At 44.2% G+C, this 17,794-nt stretch overlaps 1 protein-coding gene across 1 annotated transcript in view; it reads left to right on the top strand.

Moving 5' to 3' along the window:
* The window catches only part of LOC112072554 (kinesin-like protein KIF1A), a gene marked incomplete at its 5' end in the record, with an annotated part of 102,344 nt that overhangs the window by 32,457 nt on the left and 52,093 nt on the right, over positions 1-17,794 (top strand). The window contains 5 exon segments of the mRNA XM_070439839.1: positions 3,006-3,141; positions 5,958-6,123; positions 6,268-6,358; positions 13,580-13,692; positions 14,130-14,185. Coding sequence (XP_070295940.1) covers positions 3,006-3,141; positions 5,958-6,123; positions 6,268-6,358; positions 13,580-13,692; positions 14,130-14,185 — 562 coding nt within the window.

The raw sequence follows: 17,794 nt of genomic DNA, 5'->3' as shown, positions 1-17,794 counted from the left end.
GTGTTCTGAGTGTCTCTGACGTTTTTCTTCCTGTTTTGTGTCCTGGGATCTCTAATGGTACATTCACTATTTCTCTCCCTCTCTTCTTTCAATCTACCTCTCTCCCTTTTTCTTCCCTTTCTTCTCTTCAATTTCTCTCTCTCTCTCTCTCGTCTCCTTTCTGTCTCTACTTCCCTCTCTCTCTCTCTGTCTCTACTCCTCTCTCTCTCCTCTCCTCTCTCTCTCTCTCTCTTCTCTCTCTCATCTCTCTCTCTCTACTCTCTCTTCTCTCTCTGCTCTTACCCTCTCTCTCTCTGCTCTCTCTCTCTTCTACTTCCTCTCTGCTCTCTCTTCTTTCTCTACTTTCCCACTCTCTCTCTCTGCTCTTTCCTCTCTCTCTCCTCTCTCTCTCTCTCTCTCTCTCTCTGTTCTCCTCTCTCTCTTGTCTCTCTCTCTCTGTGTTCTCTCTGTCTCTCGTCTCTTCTGTCTCTATCTCTCTCTCTCTCTCTCTCTCTTTTCCTCGCTCTCTGTCTCTCTCTCTCTCTCCCTCTCCCTCTCTCTCTCTACCTCTCCCTCTCTCTCTCTCTCCTTCTCCCTCCCATCAGCCTCTTGTGTACCTGAGTACCTGCTGTACCCCTGTCCCCTGGTCCATCGCCGTGGCCATCAGTAGGAGAAGGAGAGGTTAAGATTCCTCAGTGGCCTGTACAGCTATCTCAGGTAAGATCTGACCCCCCCCCCCCCCCCATTCACTCAAACAACCAATCATCAACAATAAATCATCAAATCATAATTTATTAAATCAATCAAAACACAACCAAACAAAAATACCTAACCTACTGAAGCATACAGACATGCATAAGACTCGGTTTCTCAAAAGATACAGTAGTAATACAATCAGGTCGGGGTTCACTGATAGACAAGAACTGAGTGTACTTCTACAGGAAGTCAATGAAGGGTTTGTGTTTCCCTCCAGCCGATGAGGAAGCTCCTGACTACGGATCCGGTGTCCGCCAGTCTGGCACCGCCAAGATCTCCTTCGAGGACCGGAGTTAAGAAGTACGTCTCCTGAGCAAACCACAAGGATATCAGCGCGCTTGTCCAGTAACTATTACCATTGAGGATTGCTGGATTGCTATGTATTGGAAAATGAGAGCTTTGAAGCCCACTAGGTCGCCTTATTGACAGTCCCCAATAAGCCAACTAGTCGACCGTATTGGCACGTCCCAGAAGCCACAGTCGACAATTGGCAGGTCCTCAATAAGCACACTAGTCGTCGTATTGACAGTCCCAAATAAAGCCACTACGTCGTCGTATTTGGCACCGCCCATAATGCACTAGATCACCGTATTGGCAGTCCCCAATAACCACTAGTCGTGTCATTGCCAAGGCCCCAATTAAGCCACTAGTCGACCGTTATGCAGCTCCAATAACCATAGTCGACCGATTTGCAGTCCCCAATAAGCCACTAGTCGGTCATATTGCGCAGTCCCCCAATAAGCCACTAGGACTGCGTCAACACGTCAGTAAATGGCTCCAGCTAGTCTTGTGCTTCCCAATAAGCACTATCAGCATGGCATCCCTAAGCATGTCGGATGGCCAGTCCCCAATAAGGCCACTAGTCGGTCGTATTGGCAGCATCCCAATACACTACGTCGTCGTATTGGCCAGTCCCCAATAAAGCCTAGCATCTATGAATCCCCATACCAACTGTCAGCCTGTGGCAGTCCCCAATAAGCACTAGTTCGTCTATTGCAGTCCCCAATAAGCCCCTAGTCGACCTATGCTCCCCCCTTCCTCATCCAAAGAATGAATAATTATTCAATACAGTATTTCAATTAAATGTTTCAAGGATAAAATCTGCTCTATGTAAAGCCAGCTGCACCCGCGATTTGTCCTCGTATATTTGGCATTTATTAACTAGTCCAGTGATATACTTTATATCATGAAGACGTTCTATCGGTACGAAACTCACTCTTGTGAGTGTCAAGGGATATAACCTTCTCGATTCAAACTGGATATAAGGGTGTTCGACAATGTCAACTATGCGACACTTTCAACAACTTGTTACGTTACAGAGTCAACATTGGAGGCTATTAGGGTTACTCACAGTGGGTTACAGGTTCGTACAGAGTCAATTGTGGAGCCTAATCATACGGGTGTTACCGTACAGAGTCCAATGTGGAGGTACGTGTACTTAGTCAATGGGCTTTACTTTCGGTACAGAGTCAGGGAGCCATGTTCGGAAGATCAAGGAGGGTACAGGTTTAGTCGAGGTAATTTACAATGTCAGGTCGGGTAAATGATATTGCATAGATAATAAACAGGCAGATAGCAGCAGTGTAAAAACCAAAAAGGGGGGGTGTCAATGTAAATATATCCGGGTGGTTTCATTTATTAATGTTTCGTTCTATGGCTTGGTATGTAAGAAATGTTAAGGAGACATTTCTAGACACGTAGACTTTGCGCTCGGTATCGCTGTTACCGATCTTATGTAGCACGAAAAGAGAAAGTTCTATACTTGGCGTGACTGGAGTCTTTGACCCTTTTTTGGGCTTTCCCCTGACACCGTCTAGTATAGAGGTCCTGGATGGCAGGAAGCTTGGTCCAAGTGATGTATTGGTTATTGATTTATATATATATATAAATGCTCGACTAAAATAATCTCGGTCCACCAACAGCCTAACGACCAAGCAATCGACCAGTCAACTAATTGGGGTACGCGTGCGAAGATGGAGGCTCGGTGACTTCAAAACAGCGCCCCCTGTCAGCCATCTAGTGTATATATAAATCATTGTATGTACGTTCCCTAGTTTTACAGGCCTAGTTACCTCCCTTAGCTTTGCTTACTGTATGCTGTCCCTTGTGGTCCGTTCCATGCTACGTCTTCTAGCTTTAATGTCAGTGGCTAGGCCGCTCCCTCTATCTCTGCTAACTGTATGCTATCTTCTAGCTAGTTAGTGACTACCTCCTAGGTTTGCTAGCTTCTCTTCCAGCTTTGCTAACTGTATGCTGTCCCTTGTGGTCAGTTCCAGGCTGAGTCGTGCCCCGCTGGTCTGTCCCGTACTGGGGCGTCCCAGGAGGAGCTGCGTTTCGTGGAGGGGGAGGGACAGAACTCAGAGATCGGACCCTCAGCCGATGAAGTCAACAACAATACATGTGCGGGTAACTAGCTGTGTAGTCGCCTCAGTCACTCTGTAGCCTCCTCAGCCGCTGTGGTGTCTCCTCAGCCGCTGTGGTGTCTCCTCAGCCGCTGTGGTGTCTCCTCAGCCGGTGTGGTGGTCTGCCTCAGCCGCTTGTTGGTGTCTCCTCAGCCGCTTGTGTTGTCTCTCAGCCGACTGTGGCTGTCTCCTCAGAGCCGCTGTGGGTGTGTCTGCCTCAGCCTGTGGCTGTCCTGCGCGTGGTCTCCTCAGCCGCTTGGTGTCTCCTCAGCCCGCTGGATGTGAGTCTCCTCAGCCGCTGTGGTGTCCTCAGGCCTTGCTGCTCTCAGCTCGCTAGGTCAACTCGCTGTGGTCTCGTTCAGCCGCTGTGTAGTCGCCTCAGTCACTCTTGTGTCTCCTCAGCCGCATGTGTTGGTGGTTCTCCTTCAGCCGCTTGTGGTCTCCTCAGCCGCTGTGGATGGTCTCCTCAGCCGCTGTGGTGTCTCCTCAGCCGCTGTGGTGTCTCCTCAGCCGCTGTGGTGTCTCCTCAGCCGCTGTGTAGTCTCCTCAGCCGCTGTGGTGTCTCCTCAGCCGCTGTGGTGTCTCGTCAAACTGTGGTGTCTCGTCAAACTTTTCTACAAGCGAGATTAGCTGTAGTCTGTCTGTGAGGCTGTGGTCTGTCTGTCGTGGGTGTGGTCTGTGTATGTGGGTGTGGCCTTCAGAAAGCCTTCAGGAAGTATTCATACCTCTTGATTTATTCCACACTTTGTTGTGTTACCGCCTGAACTCAAAATGGATTAAATAGATTTTTATCTCACCYATCTACACACAATGCCCCATAATGACAAAGTGAAAACCTGTTTTTTGAAATTATTGAACATTTATTGAAACTTAAATACAGAAATATCTCATTTACATAAGTATTCACACCCATGTTAGAATCACCGTTAGCAGGGATTTCAGTTGTGTGTCTTTCCAGGTAAGTCTCAAAGAGATTTTCACACCTGGATTGTACAATATTTGCATATTATTATTTTTCAAATTCTTCAAGCTCTGTCAAATTGGTTGTTGATCATTGCTAGACAGCCATTTTCAAATCTTGCCAGAGATTTGTAAGCCGATTTAAGTCAAAACTGTAATTAGGCCACTCAGGAACATTCAATGTCGTCTTGGTAAGCAACTCCAGTGTATATTTGGCCGTGTGTTTTAGGTTATTGTCCTGCTGAAAGGTGAATTTTTCTCCCAGTGTTGGTTGGAAAGCAGACTGAACCAGGTTTTCCTCTCAGATTTTGCCTGTGCTTCGCTCTATTCTGTTTATTTTTCTCCTAAAAAACTCCCTAGTCCTTGCTGATGACAAGCATACCCATAACATGATGCAGTCACCACCATGATTGAAAATATGAAAAGTTGTCACGATCGTCTTGTGAAGAGAGAGAGGACCAAAACGCAGCGTGTGAAAAATAAGACATCTTCTTTTTATTTGAAGAAGAAAAACGAAACCAAACACTTTACAAACTAACAAAACAACAAACGACCGTGAAGCTACAAAACGAAAGTGCAGACACAAGCTACTAACGTTTAGACATAGACAATTACCCACAAATACATGATGCCTATGGCYGCCTTAAATATGGCTCCCAATCAGAGACAAATGAAAAACATCTGTCTCTGATTGAGAACCACTCAGGCAACCATAGACATACCTAGACACATTCACTCAACCATAGACTTACCTAGAAACATTCACTCAACACAAACCCATACACTCTAACAAATCCCCCTAGACACTACAACCACCCAAGACAAGACAAAAACACAAACATACCCCATGTCACACCCTGACCTAACTAAAATAATAAAGAAAACAAAGAATACTAAGGCCAGGGCGTGACAAAAGTGGTACCCAGTGATGTGTTGTGTTGGATTTGCCCCAAACATAACGCTTTGCATTCAAGACATAAAGTTTATTTCTTTACAACATTTTTTGCAGTTTTACTTTTTATTGCCTCATTCCAAACAGGATGCATGTTTTGGAATACATAACACACGGTGTATTAATACACCATCCAAAGTGTATTTAAAAACTTCACCATGCTCTAAGGGATATTCAATATCTGCTTTTTCATTGTTTTACCAATAGGTGACCCTCCTTGCGAGGCTTTGGAAAACCTCCCTGTTCTTTGTGGTTGAATTCTGTTTTTTAATTTCACTGCTCGACTGAGGGATCTTACATATAATTACATGTGTGGTGTACAGAGCTGAGGTAGTCATTCAAAATGATGTTAAATGCTATTATTGCACACAGAGTGAGTCCCCTGCAAATGATTATGTGATTTGTTAACCATTTTTACTCCTGAACTTATTAAGACTTGTCATAACAAAGGGATTGAATACTTATTGACTCAAGACATTTCAGCGTTACATTTTTCATTAATTTGTAAACATTTCTTGAACCATAATTTGACTTTGACATTACAGGGTATTGTGTGCAGGCCAATGACACAACATCTACATTGAATCCATTTTAAATTCAGGCTGTAACACAACAAAATGTGGAAAAAAGTTAAAGCAGGTGAATACCTGCTGATGTCTCTGAAGCCGCTGTAAGTGTGTTTTGGTGTGTGTTCATATCTGCATAATGCTAAATGTATTTATGTACAGGTAGGTAGTGTGTTTGTCAGTGTGAAGCAACTGCCTGAAGTCATACTATGTTGTTTCAAGTAAGGATGTAGTGTTGGTGCAGAGAGAAATAGCTCAGTGTGCCATGATGAAAACACAAGAAGCATAACTACATTCAATGTCTCTTCTATGTCTTCATGTCTCTGTTTTAACTCTCTGTAGCCGGTCCTGAGGAGTTGGAGAGCCCCCTGAAGGCCAACCTGGAGGGAGGAGCTCTGGACGGAGCCCTGGAACACCTGAGGATAGGTAACATCTTCACCTTCAGAGTGACGGTCCTACAGGCCTTCAGCATCTCTGCAGAGTACGCTGACATCTTCTGCCAGTTCAAGTAAGTCGTTGTTGTTGTTCTTCTTCTGCCTCTTCTTCTTCTGCTTCTTCAGTAAGGTCTATCAGATCTTTAGGTCTATCAGACATTGTAACAGACTGAGTGATAGCTAACGAGGCCCTCCTCGCTCTTTCTGATCATCTACAGTTTCATCCACCGCCATGATGAGGCCTTTTCCACAGAGCCTCTAAAGAACACAGGGCGAGGTCCTCCTCTGGGCTTCTACCACGTACAAAATGTAAGCAGTTGAATGATTAATGGAAATTATGTGCTAATATGATAGATAGCAGAATCAGAGTCACAAACAGGTAAGAGGGCCAAAGAGTTTTCAGCTGAAAAATAAATAAATAAAGGATTTCAGTAGTCCAAGTAGAATTTTTGAAGGGTCCCCTCGTGGGGTGTCCTTGAATTGATTTGTTGTTCATAAATCGACAGCGACCATATGTCTGGTTGCCGTCCGAACACAAGGAGTGCTGTTCACATGTTTAGTTTATAGTCCTGGAACCAGGAAGACGTGAGGCCTCTTGTCAGTTGAGGAAAAGGTTCCAGTGGTCGATTTATCGGCCCATTCAACGCCGACATTGTTCTGTGATCTGAGCAGCCCGTGAATCAATAAATTCTCCACGCCAAAGGAGGGGTATTTTGTATACTCTCATAACATATTCCAACATCCATGTGAAGACAAAAACATACTTTACCTTGGACAAGTGAGGGTAATACACTGAGGGGACAAAACATTATGAACACCTGTAATTTCCATGACAAAGACTGACCAGGTGAATCCAGGTGCTTTTCTATGATCTCTTAGTAATGTCACTTGTTAAATCCACTTCGATCAGTGTAGAGGAAGGGAGGAGACGGGTTAAAGAAGGATTTTTAAGCCGTGAGACAGTTGAGACATGGATTGTGTATGTGTGCCATTCAGAGGGTGAATGGGCAGGACAAAAGATTTAAGTGCCTATGAACGGGGTATGGTAGTCAGTGCCAGGCGCACTGATTTGTGTCAAGAACTGCAACGCAGCTGGGTTTTTCACGCTCAACTGTTTCCTGTGTGTATCAAGAATGGTCCACCACCCAAAGGACATCATTGGAGCATCATTGAAGCATTGGAGTCAACATGGGCCAGAATCCCTGTGGATAGGGTAGCCATTTGATTAGGTGTTCAGGAGTCTTATGGCTTGGGGGAAGAAGCTGTTTAGAAGCCTCTTGGACCTAGACTTGGCGCTCCGGTACCGCTTGCCGTGCGGTAGCAGAGAGAACAGTCTATGACTAGGGTGGCTGGAGTCTTTGACAATTTTTAGGGCCTTCCTCTGACACCACCTGGTATAGAGGTCCTGGATGGCAGGATGCTTGGTGATGTGTGATGTACTGGGCCGTTCGCACTACTCTCTGTAGTGCCTTGCGGTCGGAGGCCAAGCAGTTGCCATACCAGGCAGTGATGCAACCAGTCAGGAAGCTGTCGATGGTGCAGCTGTAGAATCTTTTGAGGATCTGAGGACCCATGCCAAATCTTTTCAGTCTCCTGAGGGGGAATAGGTTTTGTTGTGCCCTCTTCACGACTGCCTTGGTGTGTTTGGACCATGGTAGTTCGTTGGTGATGTGGACACCAAGGAACTTGAAGCTCTCATCCTACTCCACTACAGCCCCGTCGATGAGAATGGGGAGGTGCTCGGTCCTCCTTTTCCTGTAGTCCACAATCATCTCCTTTGTCTTGATCACGTTGAGGGAGAGGTTGTTGTCCTGGCACCACACAGCCAGGTCTCTGACCTCCTCCCTATAGGCTGTCTCGTCGTTGTCGGTGATCAGGCCTACCACCGTTGTGTCATCGGCAAACTTAATGATGGTGCTGGAGTCGTGCCTGGCCGTGCAGTCACGAATGAACAGGGAATACAGGAAGGGGCTGAGCATGCACCCCTGAGGGGTCCCTGTGTTGAGGATCAATGTGGCGGATGTGTTGTTACCTACCCTTACCACCTGGGGGCGGCCTGTCAGGAAGTCCAGGATCCAATTGCAGAGGGAGGTGTTTAGTCCCAGGGTCCTTAGCTTAGTGATGAGCTTTGAGGGCACTATGGTGTTGAACGCTGAGCTGTAGTCAATGAACAGCATTCTCACATAGGTGTTCCTATTGTCCAGGTGGGAAAGGGCAGTGTGGAGTGCAATAGAGATTGCATCATCTGTGAATCTGTTGGGACAGTATGCAAATTGGGGTGGGTCTAGGGTTTCTGGGATAATGGTGTTGATGTGAGCTATGACCTTTCAAAGCACTTCATGGCTACAGACATGAGTGCTACGGGTCGATAGTCATTTAGGCAGGTTACCTTAGTGTTCTTGGGCACAGGCACTATGGTGGTCTGCTTAAAACATGTTAGTTTTACAGACTCGGACAGGGAGAGTTTGAAAATGTCAGTGAAGACACTTGCCATTTGGTCAGAACATGCTCGCAGTACATGTCCTGGTAATCCGTCTGGCCCTGCGGCCTTGTGAATGTTGACCTGTTTAAAGGTCTTACTCACATCGGCTGCGGAGAGCGTGATCACACAGTCTTCCGGAACAGCTGGTGCTCTCATGCATGTTTCAGTGTTATTTGCCTCAAAGCGAGCATAGAAGTAGTTTAGCTCGTCTGGTAGGCTCTTGTCACTGGGCAGCTCTCGGCTGTACTTCCCTTTGCCGACAGGTGTCCCGTCGGCAACTTCMGGTGAAATTGGAGGGCGCAATTCAAATAAATAATCATAAAAATTATTGATATTAAACATTTAGGAACATACAAGTGTCTTATATCGGTTAAAAGCTTAAATTCTTGTTAATCTAACTGCACTGTCTGATTTACAATAGGCTTTACAGTGAAAACATGCCATGCGATTGTTTGARGACGACGCTCCACATCAAAATATTTTTCCACCAGGTTTCATAAATTCACAAATAGCGATTAAATATTCACTTACTTTTATAAAATATTCCTCTGATTTGCAATCCAAAGGGTCCCAGCTACATGTAGTGTCGTTTTGTTAGATAAAATCCTTTTTTTTTCAATTTAGTTGGCGCTATCGATTTGATTAAACCACTCGTTCAACTTGCAGAGAAAGGAATCCAAAAAGCTCTTGCTAAACTTTGTTAAAACAAGTCAAAATACATTTCTATTTAATCATCAGGTACCCTAAAATGTAATTAAACTATAATATTTAATACGGAAAGAAGTATGTTCAATAGGAAAGCGATATTAGCAGGTATGTGTCCTCTTCATCGCGCACGCACAGACTGATTTCCAACAAGTCCCAGTACTAAAACTCATTATTCTTCCTCGTTTTGGAAGAAACAAGCCTGAAACCTTGAACAAAGAATGTTGACATCTAGTGGAAGCCATATGAATTGCAATCTGGGAGTTGGATTTGGATGTGCCCCCATMATTTCCATTGTAAGAGCATGGGCTCTCTCCCCCCAAAAATGTGGATTGTTTTTTCTTTGGATTTTCTCCTACCATATCTATTGTGTTATAGTCTCATACATTATTTTAACATTTCTACCAAATTCAAAGTGTTTTCTATCCAATGGTACCAATTATATGCATACCCTGGCTTCAGGGTTTGAGTAGCAGGCAGTTTACTTTGGGCATGTCAGTCAGGCGGAAATTGAGAAAAATAGACCCTAGCCTGAAGAAGTTTTAAATATGTTATTTAGGCACTTTGTGTGCAGTTTGTTGCCTTCCATATCAATCAAGTTTATTTTATATAGCCCTTCGTACATCAGCTAATATCTCGAAGTGCTGTACAGAAACCCAGCCTAAAACCCCAAACAGCAAGCAATGCAGGTGTAGAAGCACGGTGGCTAGGAAAAACTCCCTAGAAAGGCCAAAACCTAGGAAGAAACCTAGAGAGGAACCAGGCTATGAGGGGTGGCCAGTCCTCTTCTGGCTGTGCGCGGTGGAGATTATAACAGAACATGTTCAAAATGTTCATAAATGACAAGCATGGTCAAATAATAATCAGGAATAAATGTCAGTTGGCTTTTCATAGCCGATAATTAAGAGTTGAAAACAGCAGGTCTGGGACAGGTAGGGTTCCATAACCGCAGCAGAACAGTTGAAACTGGGACAGCAGCAAGGCCAGGTGGACTGGGACAGCAAGGAGTCATCATGCCCGGTAGTCCTGACGTATGTCCTAGGGCTCAGTTCCTCCGAGAGAGAGAAAGAAAGAGAGAAGGAGAGAATAAGAGAGCCAAGATGTTCAAAATGTTCATAAATGACAAGCATGGTCAAATAATAATCAGGAGTAAATGTCAGTTGCGTTTTCATAGCCGATCATTAAGAGTTGAAAACAGCAGGTCTGGGACAGGTTGGGGTTCCATAACTGCAGGCAGAACAGTTGAAACTGGAACAGCAGCAAGGCCAGGTGGACTGGGGACAGCAAGGAGTCATCATGCCCAGTAGTCCTGACGTATGGTCCTAGGGCTCAGGTCCTCCGAGAGAGAGAAAGAAAGAGAGAAGGAGAGAATTAGAGAGAGCATACTTAAATTCACACAGGACACTGGATAAGACAGGAGAAGTACTCCAGATATAACCAACTGGCCCTAGCCCCCCGACACAAACACTTGCAGCATAAATACTGGAGGCTGAGACAGGAGGGGTCAGGAGACACTGTGGCCCCATCCGATGATACCCCCGGACAGGGCCAAACAGGAAGGATATCAATAGATGTATACTGTATTTCTTCCTGCTTACTGTTTAATGTAAAGCACTTTACTGATGTAAAAAGGGCTTAATAAATACATTTAATTGATTGATTGTATAGAGCAGTGATGCACCAACACGTCCACGACAGACGACAAGGACAAAGGGAATAAATACCCCCTTTGACCGTCCAGAGAGCACAGAGGAACCCTTCCCCCTTCACCTTCTCTCACTCCTCCTGTCTAGCTTCTCCCATCAGCAATAAGGGCGGCAGGTTTTAACCAAATGGCCCCTTGACTGAGCCTTAGTCATCCTCAGTCTTCATCGGGACCCAGCTCTATCTCTGGCACAAGTCTGAATTCATATCCCGAAAGAAAGAAATGACAATACATTGTATTAGAAAGTTAGCAAAAAAATAGATAAGATCTTGCTTCCTTGGGAAGGAAAATACGTGTCTATTTGTGGAAAAATCATCCTGATTAACTCTTTAGTCATATCCCAGTTTACCTATTTGCTTATGGTCTAGCCTACACCTAATCACCTGTTTTTAAAATGATGTGAGCAAAAACAGTTTCAATTTGATTTGGAACGGTAAGCCAGACAAAATTAAACGGGCCTATTTATGTAATGAATATGAATTTGGAGGGCAGAAATGATTCAAGATTAAAGCATTAGACCTCTCACTAAAGGCTTCAGTCATACAAAAGTTATACTTAAATCCGAACTGGTTCTCATGCAGATTAGTAAGAATGTCTCACCCCGTGTTCAAGAATGTCCTTTTCCCCTTTATTCAGATTACAACCTCTCACTTTCACTCCAAAATATCTCTATTTTTAAAACAAGCAATAGAAAGTTAGTTGCAATTTCAGATTAATCCACCAGAAAAGACAGAACAAATAAAACAACAAATATTATGGCTAAACACAAATATTCTAATTGAGAAGAAACCATTATTTTGGGGATTTAAAAGAAAAACGTATAATCTTTGTAAATTATATCATTAATAGGACTGATGGAGTTATCACACAAAAGTATATATGGAAATGTCTGCTCTACTTAAAATTACAACCAACTAATTTAAGCATTACCGCAAAAAATGGAAGTAGGGTAGAAAGTAGGGAACTTGTCTGTCGGCCCTGAATTAAAGACCAAAATTGGTTAAAGGAAATCGTGATAAATAAAAAAGTATACCAGTTTAAGGACCACATTTCAGGACCAAAAATGGACAGCTGTGTGTTGCTAAATAGATGGGAAGATATTTTGGATGTAACGAATCCATGGCACATGGTTTATGAACAGATACATAAAACTACGCCGGATTCAAAACATAGAGTTTTTCTATTTAAATTATTATACAAAATTCTTGAAAACAATAGAATGTTATATAGTGCGTTCGGAAAATATTCAGACCCCTTGACCTTTTCCACGTTTTGTTACATTACAGCCTTATTCTAAAATGTATTCAATATTTTTTCCCCCTCATCAATCTATTCACAACACCTCATAATAACAAAGCAAAAACAGGTTTTTAGACTTTTCTGCAAATTTTTTACGAAAAATAACATTTACATAAGTATTCAGACTCTTTGCTCAGTACTTTGTTGAAGCACCTTTGGCAGCACATACAGCATCAAGTCTTCTTGGGTATGACGCTACAAGCTTGGCACACCTGTATTTGGGGAGTTTCTCCCATTCGTAACAAAATGTGGATCAAGTCAAGGGGTCTGAATACTTTCCGAAGGCTCTGCAGATTTTGCTGTGAAGAGAGAGAATCATTAGATCGTTTGTTTTGGTACTGTCCAGATGTAGTTTGTTTTTTTGTCACAGGTCCAGGAATGGCTGAAAAATTGCAACAATTACCTGGAGCTAACTCTGCAGATAGCAATACTGGGTGATTTGAAAAGTCATAGCCAATAATAATAATATAGAACTCTTAGCAAAACATTTTTCTATCTTTAATTTACTGTAGAAACTACAAAAATGGGAATGTTCAGAAGAGCACAGTGGAAAAATGTATKGCAAACCRAAATCAAAACTGGATAGTGTTCAGAGATCGATGGGAGGGGCAGAGTGGAGCTGAAGGGTGGGACTAATTATAACAAGATAACTAATGTAAAATATACTGCATCCTTAAAATGTCTATAGTATGTATAAGCTGGAAGTAGAGACCTAAGTATTGTTGTCTATTAGTTTACTCCAACTAGAGGAGGGGTGGTAGGGTTATGTAACGCTCGTCGTCGTAAGGAATAGTGGACCAAAGCGCAGCRTGGTAAGGGTTCATGATTTGTATTAATATCAAAAACACTCGAACAAAGTAACCAAACGAAAGCGAACAGTTCTGTCAGGTAAACAGATACTAAACAGAAAAYAACTACCCACAAAACACAGGTGGGAAAAAGGCTGCCTAAGTATGATTCCCAATCAGAGACAACGATTGGTTCCCTGATTGAGAACCACACCCGGGCAAAACATAGAAACAGAAAACATAGAAATAAAGAAACTAGAATGCCCACCCTAGTCACACCCTGGTCTAACCCAAAATAGAGAATAAAAACCTCTCTATGGTCAGGGCGTGACAGGTTAGGGGAACATAATAAAGGAAAATATATATACACAAAAATATATTTGGGGGATTGGAAATAATGCAAACAGTTCCATTGATGGAAGCCACAACCTATCTGCAATATTACATCTGATCTACCCACTAAAAAATAAAAAATAAAAATAATTAAATACAAGAACGCTATGATGGTTTGATATGCTGTGGTAGCTCGTATGTGTTTATTGGTTCAACAGATTGCTGTAGAGGTCACCAAATCCTTTGTGGACTACATCAAGACCCAGCCTGTGGTGTTTGAGGTGTTTGGTCACTACCAGAAACAGCCTACTCTCTGCAAGGAGCTCATCAGGTAACACTCGTTTACCGGAAGGACAAGCTTCATTCCCCTGTAATGCACTTTTCAAATGGTGGTCATATAGTATTCTAGGACTTACCGTACCTGTCTCTCGCTCAAGTCAATTCAATTCAATTCAACGGGCTTTTATTGGCATGGGAAACAACATTTCCTAAGGAATAGAGACATTTCCAATGTCATAATATGGCTATATACAGTGTTGTAACAATGTGCATATAGTTAAAGTACAAAAGGGAAAATAAATAAATAATAAATATAGGTTATATTTACAATGGTGTTTGTTCTTCACTGGTTGCCCTTCTCTCTCTCTCTCTCTCTCTCTCTCTCTCTCTCTCTTCACAAAATTTGTCTCTGTCTCTCTCTCTCTCTCTCTCTCTCTCTCTCTCTCTCTCTCTCTCTCTCTCTCTCTCTCTCTCTCTCTCTCCAACCAGCCCCCTGCGTCCCAGCAGAAGGCAGTTCCCTCCAGTCATGCCCCTGTCCAAACCAGGTAAGCAGCATCATCTTGTTATTTTTTTCTTGCTCTAGTGAACAATTAGACCTCTGTCTACATCAGGATATGAATGTTGTTATTAGTGTGTTAAACGTGAGGCTGCGTACTCTACACAATGTGTATGTATCATGCCATTGTATGGCCAGTGTACAGTTACTGCCTACAGCTCATGTCTGTTAAATTGCCTTTGTACTGGTGTACTGTTTTTGTTGGTGTACTAGCCTGGTGAAATCCAGTTTTTTTTTGAGGTAACATTCTTCCACTCCTTGACACTGCGCGTCATGGTAAAACATGACACGGAGTAGAATGATAGCTAAATAGACTGCGACCTTGGCCACTGGTGTTCTGATACTCTAAGTAATGTCATGTTGTTGGGGACGTGTTACTGAACACTGTGACTGTGAAGCTGTAGACGATGCCACGCCCGCTGACCTGGAGAAGACCCTGGAGCTGATTCGCTACCTGGTCCCAGAGGTGTTCAATGGGGCGCTGGTGGACTCTTTGTCAGGCCACGCCCTGTCCGCCGCCGGATTGGCCGCCTCTTTTCTCCTGGAGGGGGAGGAGCCACCCAGTCTGCCAGCCCCACCCCTCTCTATATGTTCAGTTATCAGAGCCCAGAAACCGGGTTGGTTACTGTCTGTGTGCATGGGCCAATGAGAGTCTCTGAAACTAAACTTGAGCTCAATTTATATACTTTTTTATATCACTTGATGGTCAAGATGATACATTGTGAATCAGAAATACAAAAAACACCTATCTCCATTTTTGCAATTGAGATGGAGATCACAGTGTAGACTGGGCTAATAGCCCAACGTATTGCTTCTCTTATCAAGAAAGCAATCTGATTTTACACGGTGATAGAAGGATTTCCAAAATAGGATTTAAAAATATGTTGTGTTTCAGGGATTTTCAACAGGCTTGGCTCTCTTCTCTTGCCTAGTTGGGTGTCAAATGTCGGTTTGAGGTCCCCTACAGTTCCTCCTGTCTGGTTGACTTCCCCTACAGTACCTCCTGTCTACTGTCTGGTTGACTTCCCCTACAGTTCCTGACTGTCTGTTACACACTTCATCAATTACCATGAAGACTGTCTGTTACCCAGTTTCTATCACATTACCATGAAAGACTGTCTGTTACCCAGTTCTATCAATTACCATGAAACTGTCTGTTTACCATCTATCAATTACCATGAAGACTGCTGTTACCCAGTTCTATCAATTACCATGAAAACTGTCTGTTACCCAGTTCTATCAATTACCATGAAAACTGTCTGTTACCCAGTTTTTCTATCATTACTATGATACTGTCTGTTACCCAGTTCTATCAATTACCTCTAATTCATAAAGAGTTATTTATGGAAGCTACTAAGTGTTAAGAAGCATAAATCCAGTTGAGGAAGAAATCACTGGAGGAACAGACAGTAGACAGGAAAGCTGTAAGGGGAAGTCAACCAGACAGTAGAACAGGAAGAACTGTAGGGGAAGTCAACCAGACAGTAGACAGGAAGAACTGTAGGGGAAGTCAACCAGACAGTAGACAGTAGGAACTGTAGGGGAAGTAACCAGACAGTAGACAGGAAGGAACTGTAGGGGAAGTCAACCAGACAGTAGACAGGAGGAACTGTAGGGGAAGTCAACCAGACAGTAGACAGGAGGAACTGTAGGGGAAGTCAACCAGACAGTAGACAGAGGATTGTAGGGGAAGTCAACCAGACAGTAGACAGTAGGACTGTAGGGGAAGTCAACAGACAGTAGACAGGAAGGAACTGTAGGGGAAGTCAACCAGACAGTAGACAGGAGGAACTGTAGGGGAAGTCAACCAAGACAGTAGACAGGAGGAACTGTAGGGGAAGTCAACAAGACAGTAGACAGGGGGAACTGTAGGGGAAGTCAACCAGACAGTAGACAGGAGGAACTGTAGGGGAAGTCAACCAGACAGTAGACAGAAGGAACTGTAGGGGAAGTCAACCAGACAGTAGACAGGAGAACTGTAGGGGAAGTCAACCAGACAGTAGACAGGAGGAACTGTAGGGGAGTCAACCAGACAGTAGACTGGAGGAACTGTAGGGGAAGTCAACCAGACAGTAGACAGGGAACTGTAGGGGAAGTCAACCAGACAGTAGACAGGAGGACTGTAGGGGAAGTCAACCAGACAGTAGACAGTAGGAACTGTAGGGGAAGTCAACCAGACAGTAGACAGGAGGAACTGTAGGGGAAGTCAACCAGACAGTAGACAGGAGGAACTGTAGGGGAAGTCAACCAGACAGTAGACAGGAGGAACTGTAGGGGAAGTCAACCAGACAGTAGACAGTAGGAACTGTAGGGGAAGTCAACCAGACAGTAAGACAGGAGGAACTGTAGGGGAAGTCAACCAGACAGTAGCCAGTAGGAACTGTAGGGGAAGTCAACCAGACAGTAGACAGGAGGAACTGTAGGGGAAGTCAACCAGACAGTAGACAGGAGGAAACTGTAGGGGAAGTCAACCAGACAGTAGACAGTAGGAACTGTAGGGGAAGTCAACCAGACAGTAGGACAGGAGGAACTGTAGGGGAAGTCAACCAGACAGTAGACAGGAACTGTAGGGGAAGTCAACCAGACAGTAGACAGGAGGAACTGTAGGGGAAGTCAACCAGACAGTAGACAGGAGGAACTGTAGGGAAGTCAACCAGACAGTAGACAGGAGGAACTGTAGGGGAAGTCAACCAGACAGTAGACAGTAGGAACTGTAGGGGAAGTCAACCAGACAGTGAGCAGAGGAACTGTAGGGGAGTCAACCAGACAGTAGACAGAGGAACTGTAGGGGAAGTCAACCAGACAGTGAACAGGAGGAACTGTAGGGGAAGTCACCAGACAGTAGACGTAGGAACTGTAGGGGAAGTCAACCAGACAGTAGACAGGTAAGGAACTGTAGGGGAAGTCAACCAGACAGTAGACAGGAGGAACTGTAGGGGAAGTCAACCAGACAGTAGACAGGAGCTGTAGGGAGTAACCAGCAGTAGGAACTAGTGGGGAAGTCAACCAGACAGTAGCAGGAGGAACTGTAGGGGAAGTCAACCAGACAGTAGACAGGAGGAACTGTAGGGGAAGTCAACCAGACAGTAGACAGTAGGAACTGTAGGGGAAGTCAACCAGACAGTAGACAGGAGGAACTGTAGGGGAAGTCAACCAGACAGTAGACGGAGGAACTGTAGGGAAGTCAACCAGACAGTAGACAGAGGAACTGTAGGGGAAGTCAACCAGACAGTAGACAGGAGAGACTGTAGGGGAAGTCCAACAGACAGTAGACAGTAGGAACTGTAGGGAAGTCAACCAGACACGTAGACAGGGGAACTGTAGGGGAAGTCAACCAGACAGTAGACAGGAGGACTGTAGGGGAAGTCAAACCCAGTAAACAGGGAACTGTAGGGGAAGTCAACCAGACAGTAGACAGGAGACTGTGGGAGTCAACCAGAAGGAGGAACTGTAGGGGAAGTCAACCAGACAGTCGACAGGAGGAACTGTAGGGGAAGTCAACCAGACAGTACAGTAGGAACTGTAGGGGAAGTCAACCAGACAGTAGACAGGAGGACTGTAGGGGAAGTCAACCAGACAGTAGACAGGAGGTAACTGT

This window comes from Salvelinus sp. IW2-2015, unplaced genomic scaffold, assembly GCF_002910315.2.
Source record: "Salvelinus sp. IW2-2015 unplaced genomic scaffold, ASM291031v2 Un_scaffold1959, whole genome shotgun sequence".
Classification (NCBI taxonomy): Eukaryota; Metazoa; Chordata; class Actinopteri; order Salmoniformes; family Salmonidae; genus Salvelinus; species Salvelinus sp. IW2-2015.
Note: the sequence above shows the minus strand (reverse complement) of the source record. Positions and strands in the feature narration are given on the sequence as shown.